This window comes from Schistocerca gregaria, chromosome X (genome assembly GCF_023897955.1).
Source record: "Schistocerca gregaria isolate iqSchGreg1 chromosome X, iqSchGreg1.2, whole genome shotgun sequence".
NCBI lineage: Eukaryota > Metazoa > Arthropoda > Insecta > Orthoptera > Acrididae > Schistocerca > Schistocerca gregaria.
In genome coordinates this window covers 571,613,889-571,636,630 of record NC_064931.1, presented here as the reverse complement: position 1 = coordinate 571,636,630, position 22,742 = coordinate 571,613,889, and the positions used below count along the sequence as shown (strand labels likewise).

The following is a 22,742-nucleotide window of genomic DNA, read 5'->3' as shown; positions in this document are numbered from 1 at the left end:
GGTGGTGCCCATTCATCCTGGTGGACAACTGGGTGGTAGTCAGACCAGCACAAAAAACTGTGCAGTGTTTGCAACAGAGTTGCTTTCACAGGTGGCCTGGTCTCTGATGGGGTAGGATAAACCTGTGACAGGACTGGAGTAGGAGGTGCTGAGTGGGTAGATTGAGCAGGTCTTGCACCTTGGTCTGCATCTCCCGTTCCCTTGTCAAGGGGTTGCGAGTGTGAGTGGCACAGGGATGGATTAGGATGCTGTGTACGTTGGGTGGGTGATGTAACATCACCTTAGGAGGGGTGGGAAGGATGTTGGGGTTGGGGAGATTGTCCTTCATTTCAGGACAGAATAACACATAATCAAAGCTGTGGCAAAGGATATGGTTCAGCTGTTCCTGTCCGGGATGATATTGGGTGATGGGGATGCTCTTTTGTTGGTGGCTCTTAGGGATGGTGGGAGGACTGGGAATGTGTTAGGATATGGAATAGGAAATCTGTTTGTGGACTGTGTTTGAAGGGTATTGCCTGTGTGTGAAGGCCTTTATGAGGTTTAATGTGGACAGAGGTGTGGATGGTGCGGGTGAAGTGGGTGACAGAAAAGGTATTGAGTTTGTGAAGGAATATGGATAGTGTGTTTTGGCCCAAAGTCCACATCATGGAGATATCATCAGTGAACCTGAACCAGACTAGGGGTTGGGGAGTTTTGGGAGGCTAGGAAGGTTTCCTCTAGATGGACCATAAACAGGTTGGCATAGGAGGGCACCAAGCAGGTGCCTATGGCTGTGCCACCGATTTGTTTGTAAACCATCCCTTCAAAGGAAGGGTCATGTAGCAGCCAATAAAACTGAGCATGATATGCCCCCAAGAGGTTAACTTTGTTCTTGGCAACAGTTTGGCGGTAGCCATTCATCCTGGTTGACACATGGCTGGCAGTTATACCAGCATAAAAAGCTGTGCAGTGTTTGCAGCAGAGTTGATGTATAACATGGCTGCTTTTGCAGGTGGCATGGCCTCTGACAGGGTGTGATAAGCCTGTGACAGTACTGGAGTAGGAGGTACCGCGTTGGTGGATTGAGCAGGTCTTGCACCTTGGTCTACCACAGGGATAATATCTCTGTGTCAAGGGGTTGGGAGTACAAGTGGCATAGGAAGGGACTGGGATGCTGTATAGGTTGGGTGGGCAATGGAACTTCACTTTAGGAGGGGTGGGAAGGATCTTGGGTTGGATGTTCATCATTTCAAGATCGGATGAGATATAATCAAAGCACTGGCAAAGGATGTGGTTCAGTTGTTACTGTCCAGTGTGATATTGGGTGACAAGGGGGCACTCTTTTGTAGCTCATTCTTGGGGATGGTGGGAGAACTGGGGGTGTGTTAGGATATGACACAGGAAGTCTGTTTGTAGACTAAGTTTGGAGGGCATTACCTGTCTGTGAAGAACTTTGCAAGGCCCTCAGCATACTGGGCAAGTGAGTTCTCGTCTCTACAGATACATTGTCCACAGATGGCTAAGTTCTATGGGAGTGTGGGAGCAATTTTTAGGTGTGGAAGGGATGGCAGTTGTCGAACTGCAGGTACTGGTGGTAGTTAGTGGGTTCATTGTGGACAGAGGTGTGGATGGAGAGGTAAAGGTCAATGCCCAGGAAGGTGGTGCGTTAAGTAGAGGAGGATCTGGTGATGCAGGTGGTAGAAAAGGTGTTGAGTTTGTGAAAGAAGATGGATAGCATGTCTTGGTCCTGAGTTCACGTCATGAAGATATCATCAATGAATCTGAACCAAACTATATGTTGGGGAGTTTTGGTAGGCTACGAAGGTTTCCTCTAGGTGGACCATAAACAGGTTGACATGAAAAGGCACCATGCAGGTATCCATGACTTACCATGGATTTGTTTGCACACTTTACCTTCAGAGGAAAAGCAGTTGTGGATCAGGATATGTGGTAAGGTGTATAAGGAATGACCTGGTGAGTTTGGAGTCTGAAGGACACTAGGAGAGGTGGTGTTTAATAGGCTGTGACAGGAGTGGGGTAGGAGATGCTGGGTGGATGGATTGGGCTGGTCTTGCGCCTCTGTCTGCCACAGGGATATTATCTCTGTTCAAGGGATTGTGAGTGGAAGAGGCAAATAAATGGACTAGGATGCTGTGTAGGTTGGGTGGGTGATGGAACATCACTTTAGGAGGAGTTCCCTCATTTCAGGGCAGAATGAGAGATAGTGAAAGCTGTGTCAAAGAGTGTGGTTCAGTTGTTCCTGTCCAGGGTGGTGATGTGTGATGAGGGGGAAGTTTTTTTGTAGCTGTTTCATGAGTATGGTTGGGGGACTGGGGATGTGCTAGGATATGGAAAGGGAAATCTGTTTGTGGACTAGGTTTAGAGGGTATTGCCTCTGTGTGAAGGCCTTTGTGAAGCATTTATATGTGAGGCAGTTCAGATATGTATCCCTTTCCCTAACTAAAACCCAGTCCCACATCGTGTTCTTTAAATGCTGTCTCAACCTTTCAGTCCCCCCCCCCCCCCACCCCCTATGGTCTAACCATAAAGAACCCCTTCTCTGTGTCCCACACCTTCTTTCACAACAACCTTCACCTTTTCAGTTTCCATCAGTCCCTATCCCTCAGGAGTCAGGTACTGCAGAATAAGTCTACATGGCACATGTGTTCCAGAACCACCTCTATTTCCTCTACAAGGTAGTGTTACAGTGCAATTCTCACTATGTATTAAAATCTCTGAAATGGAAATCTTTGCACTCCAACGCCTGGGGTTGCATTCTATACACCACCTCCATAAACTGCCCAGCTTGTCGACATTCTACTCCCACATTGGGACATCACTGTCCATCAACACCCATCCTACATACAATGAATCCCTCATTAACCCCTCATAGCATCCAGACCCTGCCTAGCTTGACCTCATCATTGTACCACATCTTCCAAATCTTCCTCCCAAAAACCACAACATCCAGAAAACAAGCAAACCGAAAACATTATTGTTGACATCTCCACTAAAAACAACAGTCCCACAGAACCTTCAGTCCTACACCCAGTTTTAACCATGCTGGACTTGCCAAAGACCTACTCTCAGTTTCTCCTAAGCCCTACATTGGAAACTCTTCTTTGCCACAATCTTTCCAACTGAAGCCAACCTCATGCCAACATGGAACCTTGCCTCTCCCAATTCATACCACCAGCCAACCATGATCGTTCCTCTCCTGCCTAACTAACCCTGGTCAGCTTCCAGGAATTCCTTACCTCCAACTTCGCCTCACCATAATTCCTCAGGTCCTAAGAGCACTAACCTTTTGGCAGAAGAAAAGACACCCATACACAACTCGAAAAAAGATCCAGATCTAATCATCCTTCCTATGGACAAAGGCTGTTGTGATGAGTCACAGCGACTACCTGACACAAGACCTCTGCCAACTGTTTGACGGCTCCACCCACAAGCTCTGCCAGAGTGATCCCATCTCGAGCATCCAACATAACCTTCAATCCCTGCTGAAATCTATAGACCCTTTCCAGAACCTCTCACCTGAGTCCATCTCCCTCCTCACCCCAACAACACTGGATGCCACATCATAGCTGAATTTCCATTCTCGTTGACCAACACTGCCAATCAATTGCCCAAAATTTAGCCTCTCACATCAAAGGTACTAAGCACTTCCTTCACTGAGTTTCCACCATCCCCACCCCTTTACCTCAAGGATCCCTGCTCATCAGTGTTGATATCTCCATATACACCGACATTCCTCATGCCCATGGCCTTGCCACCGACTTTCATATACACCAACACCCCTCATGCCCATGACCTCACTACTAACCTCCATATACACCAATATCCCTCATGCACATGGCCTCACCGGTATCAAACACTACCTTTCCCAATGTCCTTCAGACTCCAAACTCACCATGTCATTACTTATACACCTTACCACATATCCTGATCCACAACTGCTTTTCCTCTGAAGGTAAAGTGTGCAGACAAATCCATGGTAAGTCATGGATACCTGCATGGTGCCTTTTCATGTCAACCTGTTTGTGGTCCACCTAGAGGAAACCTTCGTAGCCTACCAAAACTCCCCAACATATAGTTTGGTTCAGATTCATTGATGATATCTTCATGACGTGAACTCAGGACCAAGACATGCTATCCATCTTCTTTCACAAACTCAACACCTTTTCTACCACCTGCATCACCAGATCCTCCTCTACCTAACGCACCACCTTCCTGGGCATTGACCTTTACCTCTCCATCCACACCTCTGTCCACAATGAACCCACTAACTACCACCAGTACCTGCAGTTCGACAACTGCCATCCCTTCCACACCTAAAAATTGCTCCCACACTCCCATAGAACTTAGCCATCTGTGGACAATGTATCTGTAGAGACGAGAACTCACTTACCCAGTATGCTGAGGGCCTTGCAAAGTTCTTCACAGACAGGTAATGCCCTCCAAACTTAGTCTACAAACAGACTTCCTGTGTCATATCCTAACACACCCCCAGTTCTCCCACCATCCCCAAGAATGAGCTACAAAAGAGTGCCCCCTTGTCACCCAATATCACACTGGACAGTAACAACTGAACCACATCCTTTGCCAGTGCTTTGATTATATCTCATCCGATCTTGAAATGATGAACATCCAACCCAAGATCCTTCCCACCCCTCCTAAAGTGAAGTTCCATTGCCCACCCAACCTATACAGCATCCCAGTCCCTTCCTATGCCACTTTTACTCCCAACCCCTTGACACAGAGATATTATCCCTGTGGTAGACCAAGGTGCAAGACCTGCTCAATCCACCAATGCTGTACCTCCTCCTCCAGTACTGTCACAGGCTTATCACACCCTGTCAGAGGCCATGCCACCTGCGAAAGCAGCCATGTTATACATCAACTCTGCTGCAAACACTGCACAGCTTTTTATGCTGGTATAACTGCCAGCCATGTGTCAACCAGGATGAATGGCTACCGCCAAACTGTTGCCAAGAACAAAGTTAACCTCTTGGGGGCATATCATGCTCAGTTTCATTGGCTGCTACATGACCTGAGCCATCTGATCCTTCCCTCCACCGCCAACATCTCTGATATTCGCAGGTGGAAGTTATTCTTACAACATGCCCTCTACTACATAATCATCCTGACCTCACTCTCAGATAACCCATTATCCTTGTGCCACCCACCCAACGTTTTGCCCTACCTCTGTCCTTTCCACCCCCTCCCAGTTCACGTCCCCATGTCACCTTCAACGTGTACTGCGTCCCACCAGCCACTACAATCGTGCCGGTCCATATACGCACCACCCCTCCTTCCCGCATTCCTAGCTGGCTAGCTGGCGTGCCTCTGAAGTGCTAGCCACCCACCCCTAGTCCTTCTTCCTGCCTCGTGCCTCCCTGTCCCTCTACCTGCTCCGCCTGACATTGCCTCCACCACAACCAGTCCCTGTGCTGAAAAATAGCATTGGCACTGTTATTTCAGCTGGGACCATTTAGGTGCATAGTTGTGTGTGAGTTGGTTAGTTAGTTAGTTACTCTGGCGCATCAAAGGAAGTTTTCTTTCTTTGGCGTGTGCCTATCGACAACTCAACACTTCTGCTTTTCAGTGGGTGGTCTTCTTTAATCTAAAAGTATTTACATTCTACAAGAAAGCTCCTACTACAGATAATATGAGTGTGGGAACAGTGCCATTGAAAACACGAAGAAGGGTGCATGTTGGTACATGCAGGTAATGGAGCTTGATTACATAAAAAAAAAAGCCATGTAAGGCTATGCATCCTGGTTAGCAACAGGACACCATTCAAGGAGGGGCTTTGGGGGTGTCTCATATGGGGGATATTTACAGGGGGTGAAAGAGGCCTCTTATATATCGACCATCGTGTCCTACCGTGGAATGACAGAGGAACCTACTGTTGGATCATTTGCATCATTTTGTTCGAGTACAGCTCTTGTAGTCTATCGGTACCTTGATCAAGACAATGCACCACCCTCTCTGTCCTGAAAAGTGTCAAAATTGTTTGAGGAATGTTCCATGGACATGGTTGTGCTTGTGTGCCCCACTCAGTCCCATGACCTCAGTCCAATTAAGCAAATCCGTGATTCCATCAAGTGAGATGTATGTGCCTTTGATTCAGTGGATCTGTTGCTTATGTAAGTTATTGCAGAAAAGTGTAAGGAATATTTATATTTCTGTGTGATGTTCAATCCCTTGTTCCAATTGTTATAGCAAAGGTCCTTTTGCATTGATACTGGCTATTAACATTTGTACCCCATCAAGCCTAATTATGATATACTTAAGTTCTTTTACGCAGTGCAATATAACTGTGCTAATTGCCATTCTTATGAATATCTTGAAGAACAAACAAAAGATAAATAAAATAGAATTGGAACAAATATTCATTTCTAAGCTGAATATGAATGATTTGTTGAAGTACTGTTAGTGAAATAAATTGTTATGTCTTTTACAGAGTACATGTGCTGGCAATACTGTGAGTAGTACTGTTGGCAACAGCAGTGTTACCAGTGGCTCTGGAATGGGTGGTGCCAACAGTGGCAGCAGTGGCAATAATGGGGCCAGCAACAACAACAATGCTAACAACAATAATGCCACAAGCAACAACAACAGTGTTACTCCCACTAATAGCAGTACACCAATTGTCAGTACGAGTGGCATCTGCACAAGCAACAACAATACTGCAACAAGCAGCACAAATACAAACATTACCAATGCTGCCCCTAGTAGCTGTAGTACTTCTGTAGCGAGTAACAATGGCAATAATGTAATGATCCCTCCTTGCCCCAGCAGCGGACCAGTAAAGGATACACCGTGTCTTATGGGAGGATCACCAACTGCAAATCCTATGATGCATCACAGCCCAAGTGATGTACAGCAACCGTCTCTGACAGGTATTGTAACTTTGTGGCACAAAATCAAGTACATATCGAAATGTAGGCTACCTTGTATAGAGTTATTATTTATAATTTACTTTAAAGGTCTTTCATGTTACTAAAAAGGTACTAGGTTGTCATTGGTGTACTAGATATCCAAGAAATTTCAATAATATGTTAGTATAAAATTTAAAAAAAATGACTAAGAAAACTGTCCAAACGCAATGTTTAAGAGTAGTGAATGCTGTAAAAACTAAATAGAAGTCCTGATTGGCATGTGAACCTTGCTGAATCTACCCTTAAATTATTAAGGTACATTTATGTGCATATTGCTGACAATATATCCTGACAATTTTGTCCAGCGACAATGTGGCCACTCAAATTGCAGCCACATGTCCTGCAACATTACCAGCCACTTTTGCCCATTAATGTTCACAGCAGTACATTTCTGGACCAGACAAGTTTAGAAGGGGCCACACTATTGCAACAAAATGGATGAGCATGAGCTTTAGAAAGTAAGTGTGACTCTCCTATTTTCACACTACAAAAGGAATGAAGTTAGAAAGAACAAGAGAAATTAGGATTTGTGGAAACATTCTTTTTAAATTAGCAGAATGCTTCAGAAAATTGGATTACTGAACTGGATACATGCCTGTTCCAGAATTTTACCAGACTATCGAAACACTGTTTTGAATATCCTGTACAAGCAATCTGTCAGAGAATTGCTAAAACTGATACAAGTGTGATAGAGTTTGAAACTTCCTGGCATATTAAAACTGTGTGCCGGACCGAGACTCGAGACTAGAGTTTGTACCTTCAGTTTTTTGCCATTGATGATTCATATGGAAATTTATATACCTGTTTAAATTTCAGTATTTGTCAATAATCCTCGTGGTGCCAGAAGTTTGCAGTGGTTTGGTATGACTGAAAGAGTTCATTTGTGGAAGTTTGAAGTAAGAACACAATTTTCATTTTATTTTTATTCGCCAGCACATATCACTATTTACATTATCAATTCCTGCTTCAGTTACATCTTGAGGTAGTATGAAATGCAAACCTTGTGGATGAAGAACCACCTGTGATTCCCCTCTTCTTGTCCAGTATTTTTACCCAGCATTTGGCATAGGTTTGAAGGATTTGAAAGTTTTTGTGTGCTTTATCAAGTGCTGTTCTCACTTCAGCAGCAACAGGTTGCCAACTGTTCTCTTTTTTCGAGAGTTTGATCTTTGTATACATTAATTTCAATGTCCCATAACTCTGGTCGTAGCCGAATCGCATTTATATAAAGTTCATAATTCTCTTGTTTGTCCTCTTCTTCAGTGCATACATAAAAAACTCACAACAACAAACAACTTCAAAAATGTGCCTTTCTTTACGCACGGAAACTTTCGAACAAAAGAGAATTGATGTTTTTTTCACTCTGACCCTTGACAGCGGCACTCTCGGTGAGATAAGTATGAAACAAAGGTGAGAGTGAGAGGGAAGTGCTTACAGACAAGGACAGTATGAGATATTCTCTGTTCTTGGTGGACAACACTGGCAGTATGTCGGCAGCTACCTGCAACAGATTGCAAAGTCTTCAATATTGCCAGCCATACTGCAAAATTGCCATTTATTTCAGCAGTGTTGACAGCAACACTATAGTGGTGAAATATCATTGTAAAATATGGCCCAATTAAAGGCACCTCTAGACATGCCACTCATTTGAATAACAATAACAATAACAAAAAGTGGAACATATAGGAAATGAGGCAGAGAACATAATTTTTATAACAACAATGTTTCCGTGAAGGAATCGAGTAAACCAAAATTTTTAAACAAATGAAAACATGGTCTGTTGTAGGCTGTGGACCCACAAAGGAACAAAATTTTAACAGTGTTGAAACATTAAATTTAATTCTATGTAAGGAGAGTACATTGTGCTAAGCAATTGGCTGAAAGTGGGAGGTGAACTGGAATAGATTCCAACTCTGTTAATACGATCAATGTACAGACACACCGCCAATGAGGGCATGTCTTTTAGGCTGTTTATGTGATACTTTTTGTTAGTGATGAGCAATTTTTATATGAAAGTAGTGTGGTAAAACATGTTTTTGTGCATGTGTTCAGAAGTTGAGTCCTCATAGTGAATATTTTTCTATCACGAATTGAATTACACAAATGAAATGTCACTTGTCAACTGAACTGCAACTGAGTAGTAACTTTGATGGATTTGTGAGCACATATTTTAAAGTATGTTTAGACATTTCATATTCTACATTTTGCGACAAGGGTAGCCCATAAACACGTTTACTGGTATAAAGAAAAGAATTTTCATGTAACTTGATCGTGCGGTGCAAGTCTTTCAATTAGATGCTACTTCAGTTACTTGGGTGGCCCTAACCTATCTTGGTAATCCTACTGAGAAAAGGAGACCTACAGTTTAACTTGGAATCTTAACCTTGTGTCTTTCCTGATGTGTCTTCACATCATTGAGAAGTGAAAGCTAGGTTAAAGACAGACAAAAATTTCTGTGCTTCTAAGTTTCCAGGCACACACTTTTCCACTAGGCCACCAGTTCCACTTTCATTGATGTAATAAGAATGTATAAACCTGATACAGAATTCTGTAACATATATATATCTTTATATTGATGCAACATATATATTTCTTTATATTGCAACTTGTATCTTGATAGCAGGCTCTTATTTTGAAGAACAGTGTAAGAGGAAAGTGTACACTCTTTATTTTATTGAACAATTCGAGGTCATATTAAGGTACTCATTAGATGAAATGTTTTGTGATTGGCCCATTATTGCAGCATCAGGAATGGAAAAAAGCTGACCATTTTTCCTCTGGTCCTGCATGTTAGCAGTAGACAAATTTGTGTCATGAAACAAGAGTGCATATATTCACTCTGGAAAATACAACTTGCTCAGAAGCATGAAGTGAAGTGCTGCGTGTAAGTCCACAAGTGCATCCAAGTAAATAAGCCAATCCTGAAGGAACTACATATAATACTGTTGTGTTGAACATAACAGTTGTGAGACCAAATTTTAATTAAAGAAATTTTTAAAAGACTGCAGTTCATTTTCATTATATTTCCTTTTCTTTACTTACAGAGAGGATGTGTACAAATAGCTGAGATGTGGGATAAAATCTAAAGTAGTATGCAGACATCTGATTTATTTCCATTTTTAAACTGGTCTCTAGCTCGTTTATCACCTCATTGAATGAGATTCTGAATTGTTAGCAGTTATGATTACAACTATAATGAAATCAATGAATTCTACAATCTTGTGAGGAGACACCAATTATAATTTCATGAAAATTCTATTTATTGTTTGAGGCTTCATATTTCTGTGAAGGAGTTCTTAAATATAACGAATGGCTAATTTTAAATGCTGTGACTTGTGAATAAAAGTTTTTTTTCTATTGCTGTCTGTAACATTATTTATTTTGTTTTAATTTAATAAATTGCAATAATTTTTGAGCATCATCATCAGGCATTTAATTGGATGCATTTGGAAACACAAGTTAGCTATAGATTATTTCAGCTTTCATATGTGTGCAATAAAATACCTGGTGATGAGCATGCATGCAATAAAATACCTGATGAAGAGCAGTGCACGCTCATAACATGTCACAAGGTATTAAAGTAAAACAAAACAGACTGTGTCTGGTAGAAGTCAAAACAATTACAGTGCAATGCAAAATTAATGGATCAGGATTGTGAGCAAAAAGCGTTTAAGTGGTTCATTTCCTGACATGCTGTGGGTCACCAGTTCAAGCGTAACCACCAGCAATTATTTGTCATGTGTGCTTGTCAGAATAGCTTCGCCAGTGTAGAGCTCTGATCCTCCATAGTCTATGACAGCGTATGATGATTGCCAGAAGTTCCATCTGTTAATAACATTATGACTACATTCTGCTAAAACACCAAATTTGAAGGGTTGTGTTCTGTCATTGATAGTTATTTGTACAATACATGTTCCTTTCAGCTGAATGTATTTCTCACTTGTGACACTTTGCGCAAGTGGTGTCATATCGAGGAACATTGTCTTCTTCAGCTAACCATGATGAGCACCCAACATATCAGACTGGGAAGCCTCTGGGTCAATTACTGCCCAGACAGTGTTGCCTTAAATGGTGACATCAGTGAGATTTCGTCAAATCTTGGTGACAGTCCTACATGGAGGAGTTGCACCTGTGGCAGCCTTACCTCCATAGATGGTTGTATCGGTTAGTCTTCTGAAGGTGGCAGCTAAGTGATTGGGTGGTACATCTTTATGATGACATTAAACAGCTACAGTCGGAGAGCGACCTCATCCAGAGTATGTCAATGAGTTTCATCCCACAGATCGTGTATAATAACCTGCAGTTGACTGTCATGAATGGAATTGTTATGACAGTTGACATCTGACAGCATGACAATCATCAAAAATTTGCCTTCTTTCTATGCAGTAGTGTGTTTATGTCCACAGTGGAAACATACCAGTGTGTTGTCCTCTGTCCCCCAAATGTCTGTTCTTCTATAGGATGTTACACTTGGCATTGGAGTTAGTTTTACCTGCTGTGGTTGGGTGCTGGGTTGTCATTGAATGGTTGCAGCATAAGTCTTGAGTTGGTTGCATTCATTCTTCCTGGCTGGTGGCAGAGGTTGGTGCTAAGGATCTGTACACCACTTGTTCAACATTCACTTAGTGGGTCAGGTTGATATTAATGGTTGCTACCTCTTTCTTACTCAATTTGATAGTTCTGGTTGCCATAAAATGCTGTATTTCGTTTCTCACTACTCGGCATGTGAGGGGGGTGAGGTCATAGTGATCTTGCACAACTACCATAGAGACCACCTACAGGACCCAGTCATACTTCTTTTGTCCAATTCTTTTCTGTTTCATTTCCTTGATGCACTGCCACCACTTGATGAATTCCTCAGTTGTGAAATAATTTACCAGGAGAACTTGGTACGTGTCTTCTGCATTTCCTTTCAGTAATTGTTAGACTTTGCCAGTTTCTGTCATATTTGGTTTCACAGTTTGCCATAGGGCCAAAACATTCTACATTTATTTTCCCATGAAGTACTCTTCAGTAGTTCTTGTGCCAAGTGTACGTGTTGCTGATTGTCGCCAAACGTTCTCTTCAGTTCAGCTTGGGCTCGGTTTCAGCTATTAAGCTTCTCTTCATTGTGCTCAAACCACTGCTGTGCTGTGCTGTTGAAATACACATTTATTAAACACGTCATGTCCTCCCACCTGTTGTATTTGGTGTCCAGTTGAATCCTTTCAGCACAGCATCTCAGGAGAACAGTGATGATGGATGCCTGTGTGCACTTGATTTACTGCTGGATGCCTGTGTGCACTTGATTTACTGCTGGCTTGAAATCCACTGGTCTTCTGAATATACAGACTGTGGGAACAATGTACTGCTTGTATTCCAGTTTCTGTATGTGTAAGCTACACTATGTGATCAAAAGTATCCAAACACCCCAACAAACATACATTTTTCATATTGCATTCATTGTGCTGGCACCTACTGCCAGTTACTCAATATCAGTGACCTCAGTAGTCATTAGACATTTGTGAGAGAGCAGAATGGGGTGCTCCGCTGTACTCACAGACTTCGAACGTGATTAGGTGATTGGCTGTCAGTTGGGTCATATGTCTGTATGCGAGATTTAGACACTCCTAAATACCCCTAGGTCTACTGTTTCCCATGTGATAGTTAAGTGGAAACATGAAGGGACATGTACAGCGCAAAAACTTACAGACCGACCTTGTCTGCTGACTAACAGGAGACTGCTGACAGTTGAAGGGGCTCATGATGTGTAGTACTCAGATATCTATTCAGACCATCACACAGGAATTCCAAACTGCACCAGGATCCACTGCAAGTACTATGACAGTTGGGCGGGAGGTGAGAAAACTTGGATTTCTTGGTCGAGCGGCTGCTCATAAGTCAAACATCACTCCGGTAAATGCCAAACGACACCTCGCTTGGTTTAAGGAGCGTAAACATTGGACGATTGAACAGTGGGAAAACGAATCACGGTACACAACGTGGCGATCTGATGGCAGGGTGTGGGTATGGCGAATGCCTGTGAATGTCATCTGCCAGTGCCAACGGTAAAATTCGGAGGCAGTGGTGTAATGGTGTGGTCGTGTTTTTTATGGAGCAGGCTTGCACCCCTTGTTGTTTTGCATGGCACTATCACACCACAGGCCTACATTGATGTTTTAAGCACATTTTTGCTTCCCACGGTTGAAGAGCAATTCAGGGATGGCAATTGCATCTTTCAACATGATTGATCAGCTGTTCATAATGCACGGCCTGTGGTGGAGTGGTTACACGACACTAACATCCCTGTAATGGACTGGCCTACACAGAGTCCTGACCTGAAACCTATAGAACACCTTTGGGATGTTCTGGAACACTGACTTCATGCCAGGCTTCACTGACCGACATCGATACCTCTCCTCAGTGCACACTCCCTGAAGAATGGGTTGCCAGTCCCCAAGAAACCTTCCAGCTCCTGATTAACATATGCCTGCGAGAGTGGAAGCTATCATCAGGCCTAAGGTTGGGCCAACACCACACTGAATTCCAGCATTACAGGTGGAGGGCACCATGAACTTGTAAGTCATTTACAGCCAGGTGTCCAGATACTTTTGATCACATAGTGTGTGTCTTTCACATTGCGTAGTTCGAACCATGGTGTTGTAAAAGTTTTGAAGTAGCCTGCATCCCCACTAACCAATGTCACATTGAAACGACTCTGAAGTCCAGATCTGAAAGCATATTTATTACAAACACCAGCATACAGCCAGAACAGAACTGGACTCCTGCACAGAGAAAGCATGTGCTTATATAAACATTGAATACTCCAGAATTTACAAATGTGAGATATTTTAAAAACCTTCCAGACATGATATTTACTAAATAACACAGTTGCTGGTGGTTGGGTTTGAACTGGCAATCCGCACACCAGCCAGTGATGATAATCACTGTGCCACATTGCATGCACTGCAGCTTGTGCCAGTATTATCTCGACCATTAGTTGAAAACTTAAAAATGTTATGAAATGTGCAAGTTTTTCACACAATACTGCATTCAGTAAAGCAAAACCAGATTGAAAAACCTGTGTGCATGGAAGATTTTTATTCCATGACATGATGTGTCAACAATTGAATAGAGCTCGGCTGGTGTTTCCCTATTGAACACACTAAAGTTTGACTGTCTTAAACTGGAATTGAAATACTTGGAAAATTGCAATCTTTTGTAAATGATGAGTACATGATAAATAGATGTCACTGTTGTTTAAACATGTCCTATGAACTGACAAACTGGAATGATAATTTAAAAATATGTTTAGGTCAGAGATGTTGCCATAACAGTATTAGTTTTAAATCAGTCTTGTATGCATTTCCTTAGTTTTAAATATCTTGTATGCTGGTGCAAAGGATGTTCAAAAAAGTAAGAATCTTTTAATTAGCATTATCTTTGTCTTGAGATCTTTAGTTGTCTGTCCATATGTTTTTAGTAGATTGGCAATAATATTTAGTGATCATAGGATCATGCACCCCTATATGACATTTCTGTAGTGCACCTGTACTTCGGTAGCAGCTTTGCTATTTATAATAGCTGGTATGAATATATTGGACTCCTTTATCATTTTTATATTTAATTTTTTACTTCCTTTTCCAAAAGTTTTTCGTTATATGCCCTAGTTAATGTGATTGTTATGCAAAAATGACAAGATAAGATTTGAATTGCTTATAATTGTATTTTAGTTCTGCAGCAAAAACAAGAGACCTTTCAATATAACAGTTAATGATTGCTGAAATTTACAGTGCGATATCCCAACTATACTGAATTCAGTTGGCCTTCAAAACCTGTAGCTGACTAGTCATGTTGTAGAGTAACTTCTTTGCAACCAGTTTTAGATAAACTTGTGCAGCCTGTTAGATAAGGTTTGTATGTTGTCATTGATACATTTTACAACATTATGTAAGATGATTCACTGCAGATGTCAAATGAATAGGATTGCCATGAGTTTCATTTTGGCAATGTGAGGCTTTTTCAGAGCATTTTTTGTGTGTTTTGGATCATACTGTAAAATCCATGTTTCATTATATCATCTCATTTTGCAACAAGTATGACTCTTTTATTAGTTGTTTCATGATGTCAGAGCATATGTTTCTCTAGGTGTCTCTTTTTGTTATGGAGTGATATGTTGACCATTTTTACTATCATGCGTTAGCCATGTTCAAGTTTTCATGTTAAATTTGTCTTATTGTCTCTTCATTGATGTTCATCATGTATGTAATCATTATAATGCTCAAACATTGGTGTCTTCACGTGGTTTAGTCACTTCTCCAAAAGTTTAATCACCACTAGCAGTCACTAGTTGACAGCAATGCTCATCCTTTCCAACCTCTTCCCAACCCTCTGAAAATTGTTTTTTCCTTTCTGATACTTACAAATGTGACATTGAATTCGTACCAGTCAGAATCATCAGCAACTGAAAATATTCAGCTACAGATACTTTTATTTTTGAATTTCATAGGACATTTGACATTTTTGAAATTATGTAAATACAATATGCTTTAAAACACTAATGGCATGAAGATCAACAAGATTTCAAAAACAATCTTCCTCCCTGCTTTAACTTCTCCTACATTTGAATATTAGAAGCTGCATAATTTTATTATTTATCCTGCCATTAAATTTTAGAGTGACTTCATCTGTAAACCTAGAAATGGTCCAAATTCGAAGAGGCTGGGAAATAAGGTTTTAAATGTTTACAATACCAAAGGTATTATATACAGTTTCTCTCAGGCTTTTTTCAGACTTTCTATAGCATCCTGAATGCTTAGTGAGACAGATGACTATTGTTTATGAGATTTTAATCATGTTATGGACGCATGACCAATAATGCAAATTATTCAAATGACTCACAGTGTAGAAAATTATTCATTGATAAAGGACTTATTCTCTCCGCAAATACAAATAATTATTTGCAGTTTGTTATTTGTCACTCTACTAACAAGTAGCATACAATACCACCACAGCTTGTGTATTTCTTGATCAGTGCTCTCTTAAATATAATCAGTGTTTGTTCCTGTGTCTCAATGTGGTTCCTGTTTGAAAAAGAATTTGTTAATTCTTTGAACAGGAGTGTAACTCAGTAGCTCAGTAGGCAAGTACCATTCAACAAATCTAAAGATCTGGGGTTCGATGCACCTCTGATCGTAGGATTTTGTGTTTCATTTATTGCCCCTTTCACATCTAGCTGTGATTTGTTAATTAGAAAACTACCTAGTGATTTTGAGTCCATATTATTCTATACTGGCTGTTTATAGATCATGGAAAAGCATGGGCTTTCACCTTCAATAGGACCAGGTCCAGCAAAGCATTACACAGTTCAAACCAACCTTTGTATTCATGACAGCTTTATAGTGTTACAAATGTAATATAAAAATGCTTCTTAGCCAAATGACTTTAGCAGTTAGGCTACAAGACGAAGATAAAAATGCAGCTGAAGGGCACTAATCTGCAATACCTTCCTCAGTTCTTCAAATATTCCTAATGGTATTGGATGTTGGTCTTGATATAATTCTGTAGTTGTCTCATGTTCATAGCACTACAAAAAGTGTGGACAAAGTAAGGATTCTGTTATTTGTAATAGTGTACATCAACAGATTTTAAATCTGTCTCCTAAAATGCTAACATCAAGTGGCTGAAATGAAGGTACTCAAAAAAGATACACCATCATCATACGCCCTACCTGACAGTATGTTTTTTTCAGACTTCACGCTATATGTTTGAAGGAAAAGATGTATTGTGGCTGTGTATGTGAGTTGCTCGCCTAAGGTTGTTGGAGTTAATGCAAATGTTAATTCTACCCCGAAATTTTTGAGTCATGTAAAATAAAAACATGGGGAGCAAGCTGTTGAAGAATAGCATGCTTACTCTTAGCAAGTTAAACTAAGACAAAGAAAACTTCAAGCTGTCACAGCCACAGATAATGGTGTATTGTGTTAGAATCTTTTACAAGATAAACTTGAGAGTGATCTTATTAAGTTTCTCATCTGTCCATTATCGTGTTCAGTTCTGTTTAAAACTCAGATTTTGTTGGAGTACTGAACAGTTTGGTATAAATGTAATTAATCAAAGACACTGACAAGAAAAAGAAAAATTATTTTCACCAGGATTAAGTTTCAGAAATAAAACTTAACTGACAATCAAAAATGGTAGCCTGTTGGAGACTTTCTGTATCTAATAGCTACAATTGTATAGCCGCTATGCTGGATGAAATTTGTAGAGAACTCAGTTCAAATGCAAAAAGAGTTACTGCAGCAGTAACTGGTAGCAGAAGCAGTTTTATGACAACATTTAAGAATTCGCTGACACAGCCATGACTTTAATGGTGTCAGAGGAAGAGGAAGAGGCGAGACATGACTACTGAAGATGAAGATAATATTGGTGACTGTGATGAAGATGGTTATTTATAAATGTTGGAGAATCTACGGATCAGTGACAATGCGAATATCACACGACATGATATCCTGTTAGCATCAGTCTTTCAGTATGTCATATATACACTAAATTTGTGTGCTAAAAATAGCCCCTTTTGTACAATTTACTTTCTTGTACCAACTGACTCCTCGAGGCAAGTGAGTCTACTGCAGTGGCACTGGTGTTTCATTCCTGTAGCAAGTTTCGTCTGTCTCACGTGCTCATTTTGTTTACACGTCAGTGCCAAAGTTGTGTATGTTGTGAGACCTGACTGCTGTGCAGTTCAGCACCTGTACAGCTGCAGTGAATTTTTGAGGGACTGTCATTTTATAAAGAAATAGAAATATAGTAACAAAATGTCGGAACAAGCAACAATAATAAACTTTATTAATGAGCAAAGGAAAATTCATTGTAAATGTTCCTGTCAGAGGTTGTGTGCGAAATTCTGTATGCTCCAGAGAACTGGAAGAATAGGAAAAATGTCGTCCAAACATTTCAAAATATACTTATTTGTTTGCTCGAGAAAATACTTAATTGTAAACATATTAAACAATATCTAGAACACTGTAAGTAGTGCCATTTCATCTTATCCTTTGTATCTTAATTCCTGATAAGTGTAAAATAACATCAAAAATAATTTTTCTTGGCAAATAATTCTGACTTTTCCACTGTCAAAATAATTTTCATTAAAACATTTTTACCTATTGATGTATAGTGTAGGCTTTTCTCTGTAAAACGTAAACACCATTTTGCTTTCAGACATTTCATCTCATGTAGGAAAACACTAGCAGGAAAAATAGCAGGACCTCATACAACATTTTCAGTGTGTCACGAAAACAAATAAAACAGCACAATAAAAATTAAGAAGACATGAGAGCACAAAATCTGTTTCTATGATACAAGTGATCTCAACCACAATAGATTCACTTTCAGTGTTAGTAGACAACACCACACTGCCCTGTTTCTGTGCATGTGCAGTGAGCAGCATACTAGAAAATTTAGAACTTCACACTTGGCACACAATATATGGTTGGCTGCCAATTGACACACAGGTACAAAAGGTGCATGCAGTTTGAGTAGTTGATTTTTGACTATAAAGTTGCTAGTGTAAAATGGGCATAAGACGTGCTAATTGTGTCCTTCAGAGTAATGACAAAACTGGAGAATATATAGCATTAGCTAAAGTGCATCACAAGGTGAAAAAGATGTATTAGGGACTTAAATATTGTGCTTGGCAAAAAGGTACAGAAACTGGAGGACAGTCCTCTTAAATGTTGCAGCACACTGACAATTTTCCTATTGCTAAACTGCCAAGAGATAATTTTTAGCCTTTTTTGATTTGAAGATTTGAAAACAGTTGATTCACCTATATTGCTGTCCATAATCAAGGGGGGTGATCAGTAAACTTCAGACTTGCCAAAAGAATGTTGAAGAAATTGAGTGGCGAGTACCAGATGAAGTTGTGATGGATTATTACATACGCTCCTGCCTTCGTTTTAGAAGCTGTGACTACATTTGCTATTGGTTGTAGTGGATTAAGTGATTTACATCAGACAGGTAAAAAAGTATTATATGGCAGCATCAGAACAGAGTATTGAAATGTCTCTTCCATGAGCGTAAGAAAATTTTGCATTTAAATTGTGTTTTGAAAAGCATTGTTCGGAGACTAGGGTGAGGGGCTGCATTTTAAGACATTCCCTTTTACTGCAAAAATTCCTTTAGCTAATTCATTCTGTCTACTAATGTTGGTGCTTCTGATTTGATGCCCATTTCTCAGTGCTAGTTGGTAAGTCATTTGCTGATGTTTACTCTTTGTAGTCCCACTGTTAACTGTTAGGACTATACTCTTGCAATATGCCAAGAGACTAAGGTTACGGAAAATAGAATATTACCTTCAAACAAATAGCCTTGAAAACTGTCAAAATAATTTTATTTGAGTTAAGGAACTAAAAAGAAAAAAAAAAATCATAAATGATTGAGTCTCAATGAAGAATCTTTTTTTTTTTTTTGGTCACGTGTCATGTACATTTCTGTAACTGTTGTTACACAGTGCAGAAGTCCTGGGTTGTGTGTTGTGTCATTCTTATTAAAACAATGTCAGGTTATATTTTGATTCCATATTTTCGATATTCTTCACAGTGAGTGACTATATGTAGTCAATGATGTAGATGGTGGCTTTAGCAATGAACCTAATGTTGATAGATAATATTTAAGTTAGAGTTTCATAGTTGAACAATGTAGTTAACGTGAAGAAAATTTCAACAACACAGTAGATATTCTGATGATCAGCACTTCAATGAAAATGAGGTGGTGTAACATACCAAACAACATCTGTACTCTTTATTGCAACTTGCTTGGACTGACTTTGTTTGCCTGTTTGTGCTCCTTGTAGCAGAGCTATATATATATAGTAATGGTATTTGTATTTAATTTTTCAGGTGTTAAAGTTCCTGATGAAAATTTGACCCCACAGCAAAGGCAGCATAGGGAGGAGCAGCTAGCTACCTTGCGTAAGATGCACGAAATGCTGTTCCCTGGGGAGCATCAATCTCTAATGCCAGATGGATCCATGTTAGGACAGCCAGCAGACAGTGTAGCAATGCAAAACTTGGTGCTTATGCCACAGAAGAACATGGGTGCTACAAATCACGTTACACCGACATCTGCCGCTGCACAATTGGAATGGCATAAATTGCAGCAGCAGTTTTATGAAGAGAGAAAGAAGAAGCCTGTGATGACAGGTGTTGGCAGCCCAGGAGGTGCAGCTAGGGCAGCTTCGGGCCCTGCACTGTTGAGGTCTCAGGGGCCACCTCCACCATATCATCCGACGACTAGGTCTGCAAGTGTCCCAACAGCCCTGTCTTCTCCAACCCCCGGTTCCCCAAATAACCCTACATCAAACTTGTCTTTGCCATCGCCACGTGCCTCATCAGGTATAAACTCTCCTTCTGATTCGAACAGTCGGCAGCAGTTCAGTACTGGATCAGCTCGTCTTCCTGGAGCAGGACCTAGTCCAACAGGTCTTCACAACACTCCTCTTGATTCGCCAGGTCCAAGTCGTCCACTTAATCCGAGCAATCCTGGGACACCACTGTCCACTCATCTGTCACCGACAGCAGTTCGAAAAGAAGGCACTGATTTTACAGGACAGCAGCAACCTGGTTTGTATATCTTGTTTTTAAAGATGTTTACACTCATAACATCTGTAATTTAGTGTGCTTGGTAGATCAAGTATTGTTTATTGCTCATGGTGATAATGTTTTCAAATGCTATACTATAATATATTTTTGACCAAAGTAAGTGAATAGTCAGTGCAATTATATTGAGTGATTTACATTAGAATCTGCATGATGCAACAAAACAATAGGAAACTTGCATGTTCTCAATCTGTTGTCCTTCAAAGCCTAGATTCTTAGTGTGTGTGGAAAATGACACATTAATGCCAAGCTCTTGTCTTCATGTTGTTAACTTTTTCTCATATTTCCACATAACCAAACCATGTTATTTAGCCCTGTGGTTGAGACATGACAGTCATGTTAGGCAGATGCTGTGACAGATCCTTAAACATGGGCAAGCATAATGTCTTCCCAAATCTCTCTCAAACTGAATTGGTGTCCTATTGTAAAGACCTTAGTGTTTATAAGACAGTGATTTGCGCTCTCTGATCAGAAGTATCTGGATATCTATTAGTGAACATTAATATTGGATGTGTCTACCCTTCACCTTTATGACGGTGTAAACTCTGCAGGGGACACTTCCAATGAGGTGGCTGAATGTCTGTGTTGGAATGGAAGCCGATTCTTCTTCAAAAACTGAAACCAGAGAAGGTACTGATGTTGGGCACTGCAGTCTAGAGGGCAGCCAACTAGAGATGGGTCATTCGCGAACTAACGGGTCCAAAGGAATGGTTCACCAAGATGAATGGAACGAGCGAGGAACGAATTCTAAGGAACGGTCTTTCATAGTTCACTTTGGTCGTGGCTTTCTACTTATAGTTCCCAGGAATGGGAAACGGTTGGTCTCGTTCCAGCAATGGCACATCGGCCTGTCTCGTTCCAGCCTTGGTCCTGTTCCCGTCTGACTCAGTCTTGGTCTCGCTTAGCCGGACTTATCCTTCTTCGCATGGCCACTCGCCACAGTGATACTGCCAACTGCTCATAGTTAGTTCAATATTGAATTGTTGTTGTTCATTTCGTTCGCTTTGCACGCCAATTCTAGATCTGTTTCAAACCTTTTTTGAACTCTGAACTTCTGCTTCTTTTCGAATTCTATTCAGCGTCCATGACCGGTAATTAAAATGTATTTTATAATTACGTAAATTACGTGAAAATTGTGTGGCATGTAATGGATACATCTTTTTAGGTAACAAAACGGCGTATCAACTTACTTCACTATTTTGATAAGCAGCAGAAGAAATACTTGTGAAAAGGCAAGATTTTTTGTTATTACACATGCAAAGGTCGTCAGCACGGCATACATGAGTGGCCATTTTCCGTCTTTTTTTTTTTTATCCAAGATAAAAGAGTATGTTTATTGTTACAGAAGGCAGACCGACTAACATCCAAATGAGTCCCGCACTTCAAAATCAAGTGTTTGGTGTCACATTTTGTAAAGGGAATATGATAACTCCTACAATATTATTTCAGTGGTACAGGGTGGAGCACGAAAAATTGGCCCCAATACCAAACTGCTCATTCTCACTTACCAATCGTCATCTTTTGTTTCGAAATTGTTTGCATTGGCTTATTTGTTATGCTACTAATTTTCAATTTTTCATGAGAACCATATACCAGCACAATGAACGGTGAACAAGTAAAAATGAACGGTTCCCAAAAAAGAGTTATCATCAGTGAGCTAGTTCCCAAGGATGAACGACTTTGCCCATCTCTACAGCTGACGTTCTAACTCGCCCAAAAGAAGTTCCTGTGGGTTTAGGTAACGATTCTAGGTAGGCCAGCATATTTCAGAAGTGTTATTGTCCACAAACAATTACTTCACAGATGTTGCTTTATGACAGGGTGCATCGTCATGCTGATACAGTCATCGTCTCCATAGTGTTCCTGTATGATACACAATATGCAATGCTGTAAAATCTGCCCATATCTTTCCACATCTAGCATTTACTCAAGTGCATTTAGGAGACCACATCCTAACCATGAAAACGCCCCCAAACTGTAACACTGCCACAACCATACATCACTGATTACACTACATACAATGGCAGGTAACACTCTCCAGTTATTTGCCAAACCCAAACCCTTCTACCAGGTAACCAGAGGGTATAGTGTGATTCATCACTCCAAATCACTCATTTCCCATCATCCACTGTCCAGTGGCATCCCACTTTACACCACTTTAAGAGTCACTTTGCATTGA

General features: G+C 40.6%; 1 protein-coding gene across 2 annotated transcripts in view; it reads left to right on the top strand.

Moving 5' to 3' along the window:
• The window catches only part of LOC126297778 (protein BCL9 homolog), a 93,075-nt gene that overhangs the window by 44,163 nt on the left and 26,170 nt on the right, over nt 1–22,742 (top strand). For both annotated transcript variants that reach the window (XM_049988956.1, XM_049988957.1), the window contains 2 exons: nt 6,449–6,887; nt 19,805–20,527. In XM_049988956.1, coding sequence (XP_049844913.1) covers nt 6,449–6,887; nt 19,805–20,527 — 1,162 coding nt within the window. The remainder of the gene's footprint in view (nt 1–6,448; nt 6,888–19,804; nt 20,528–22,742) is intronic.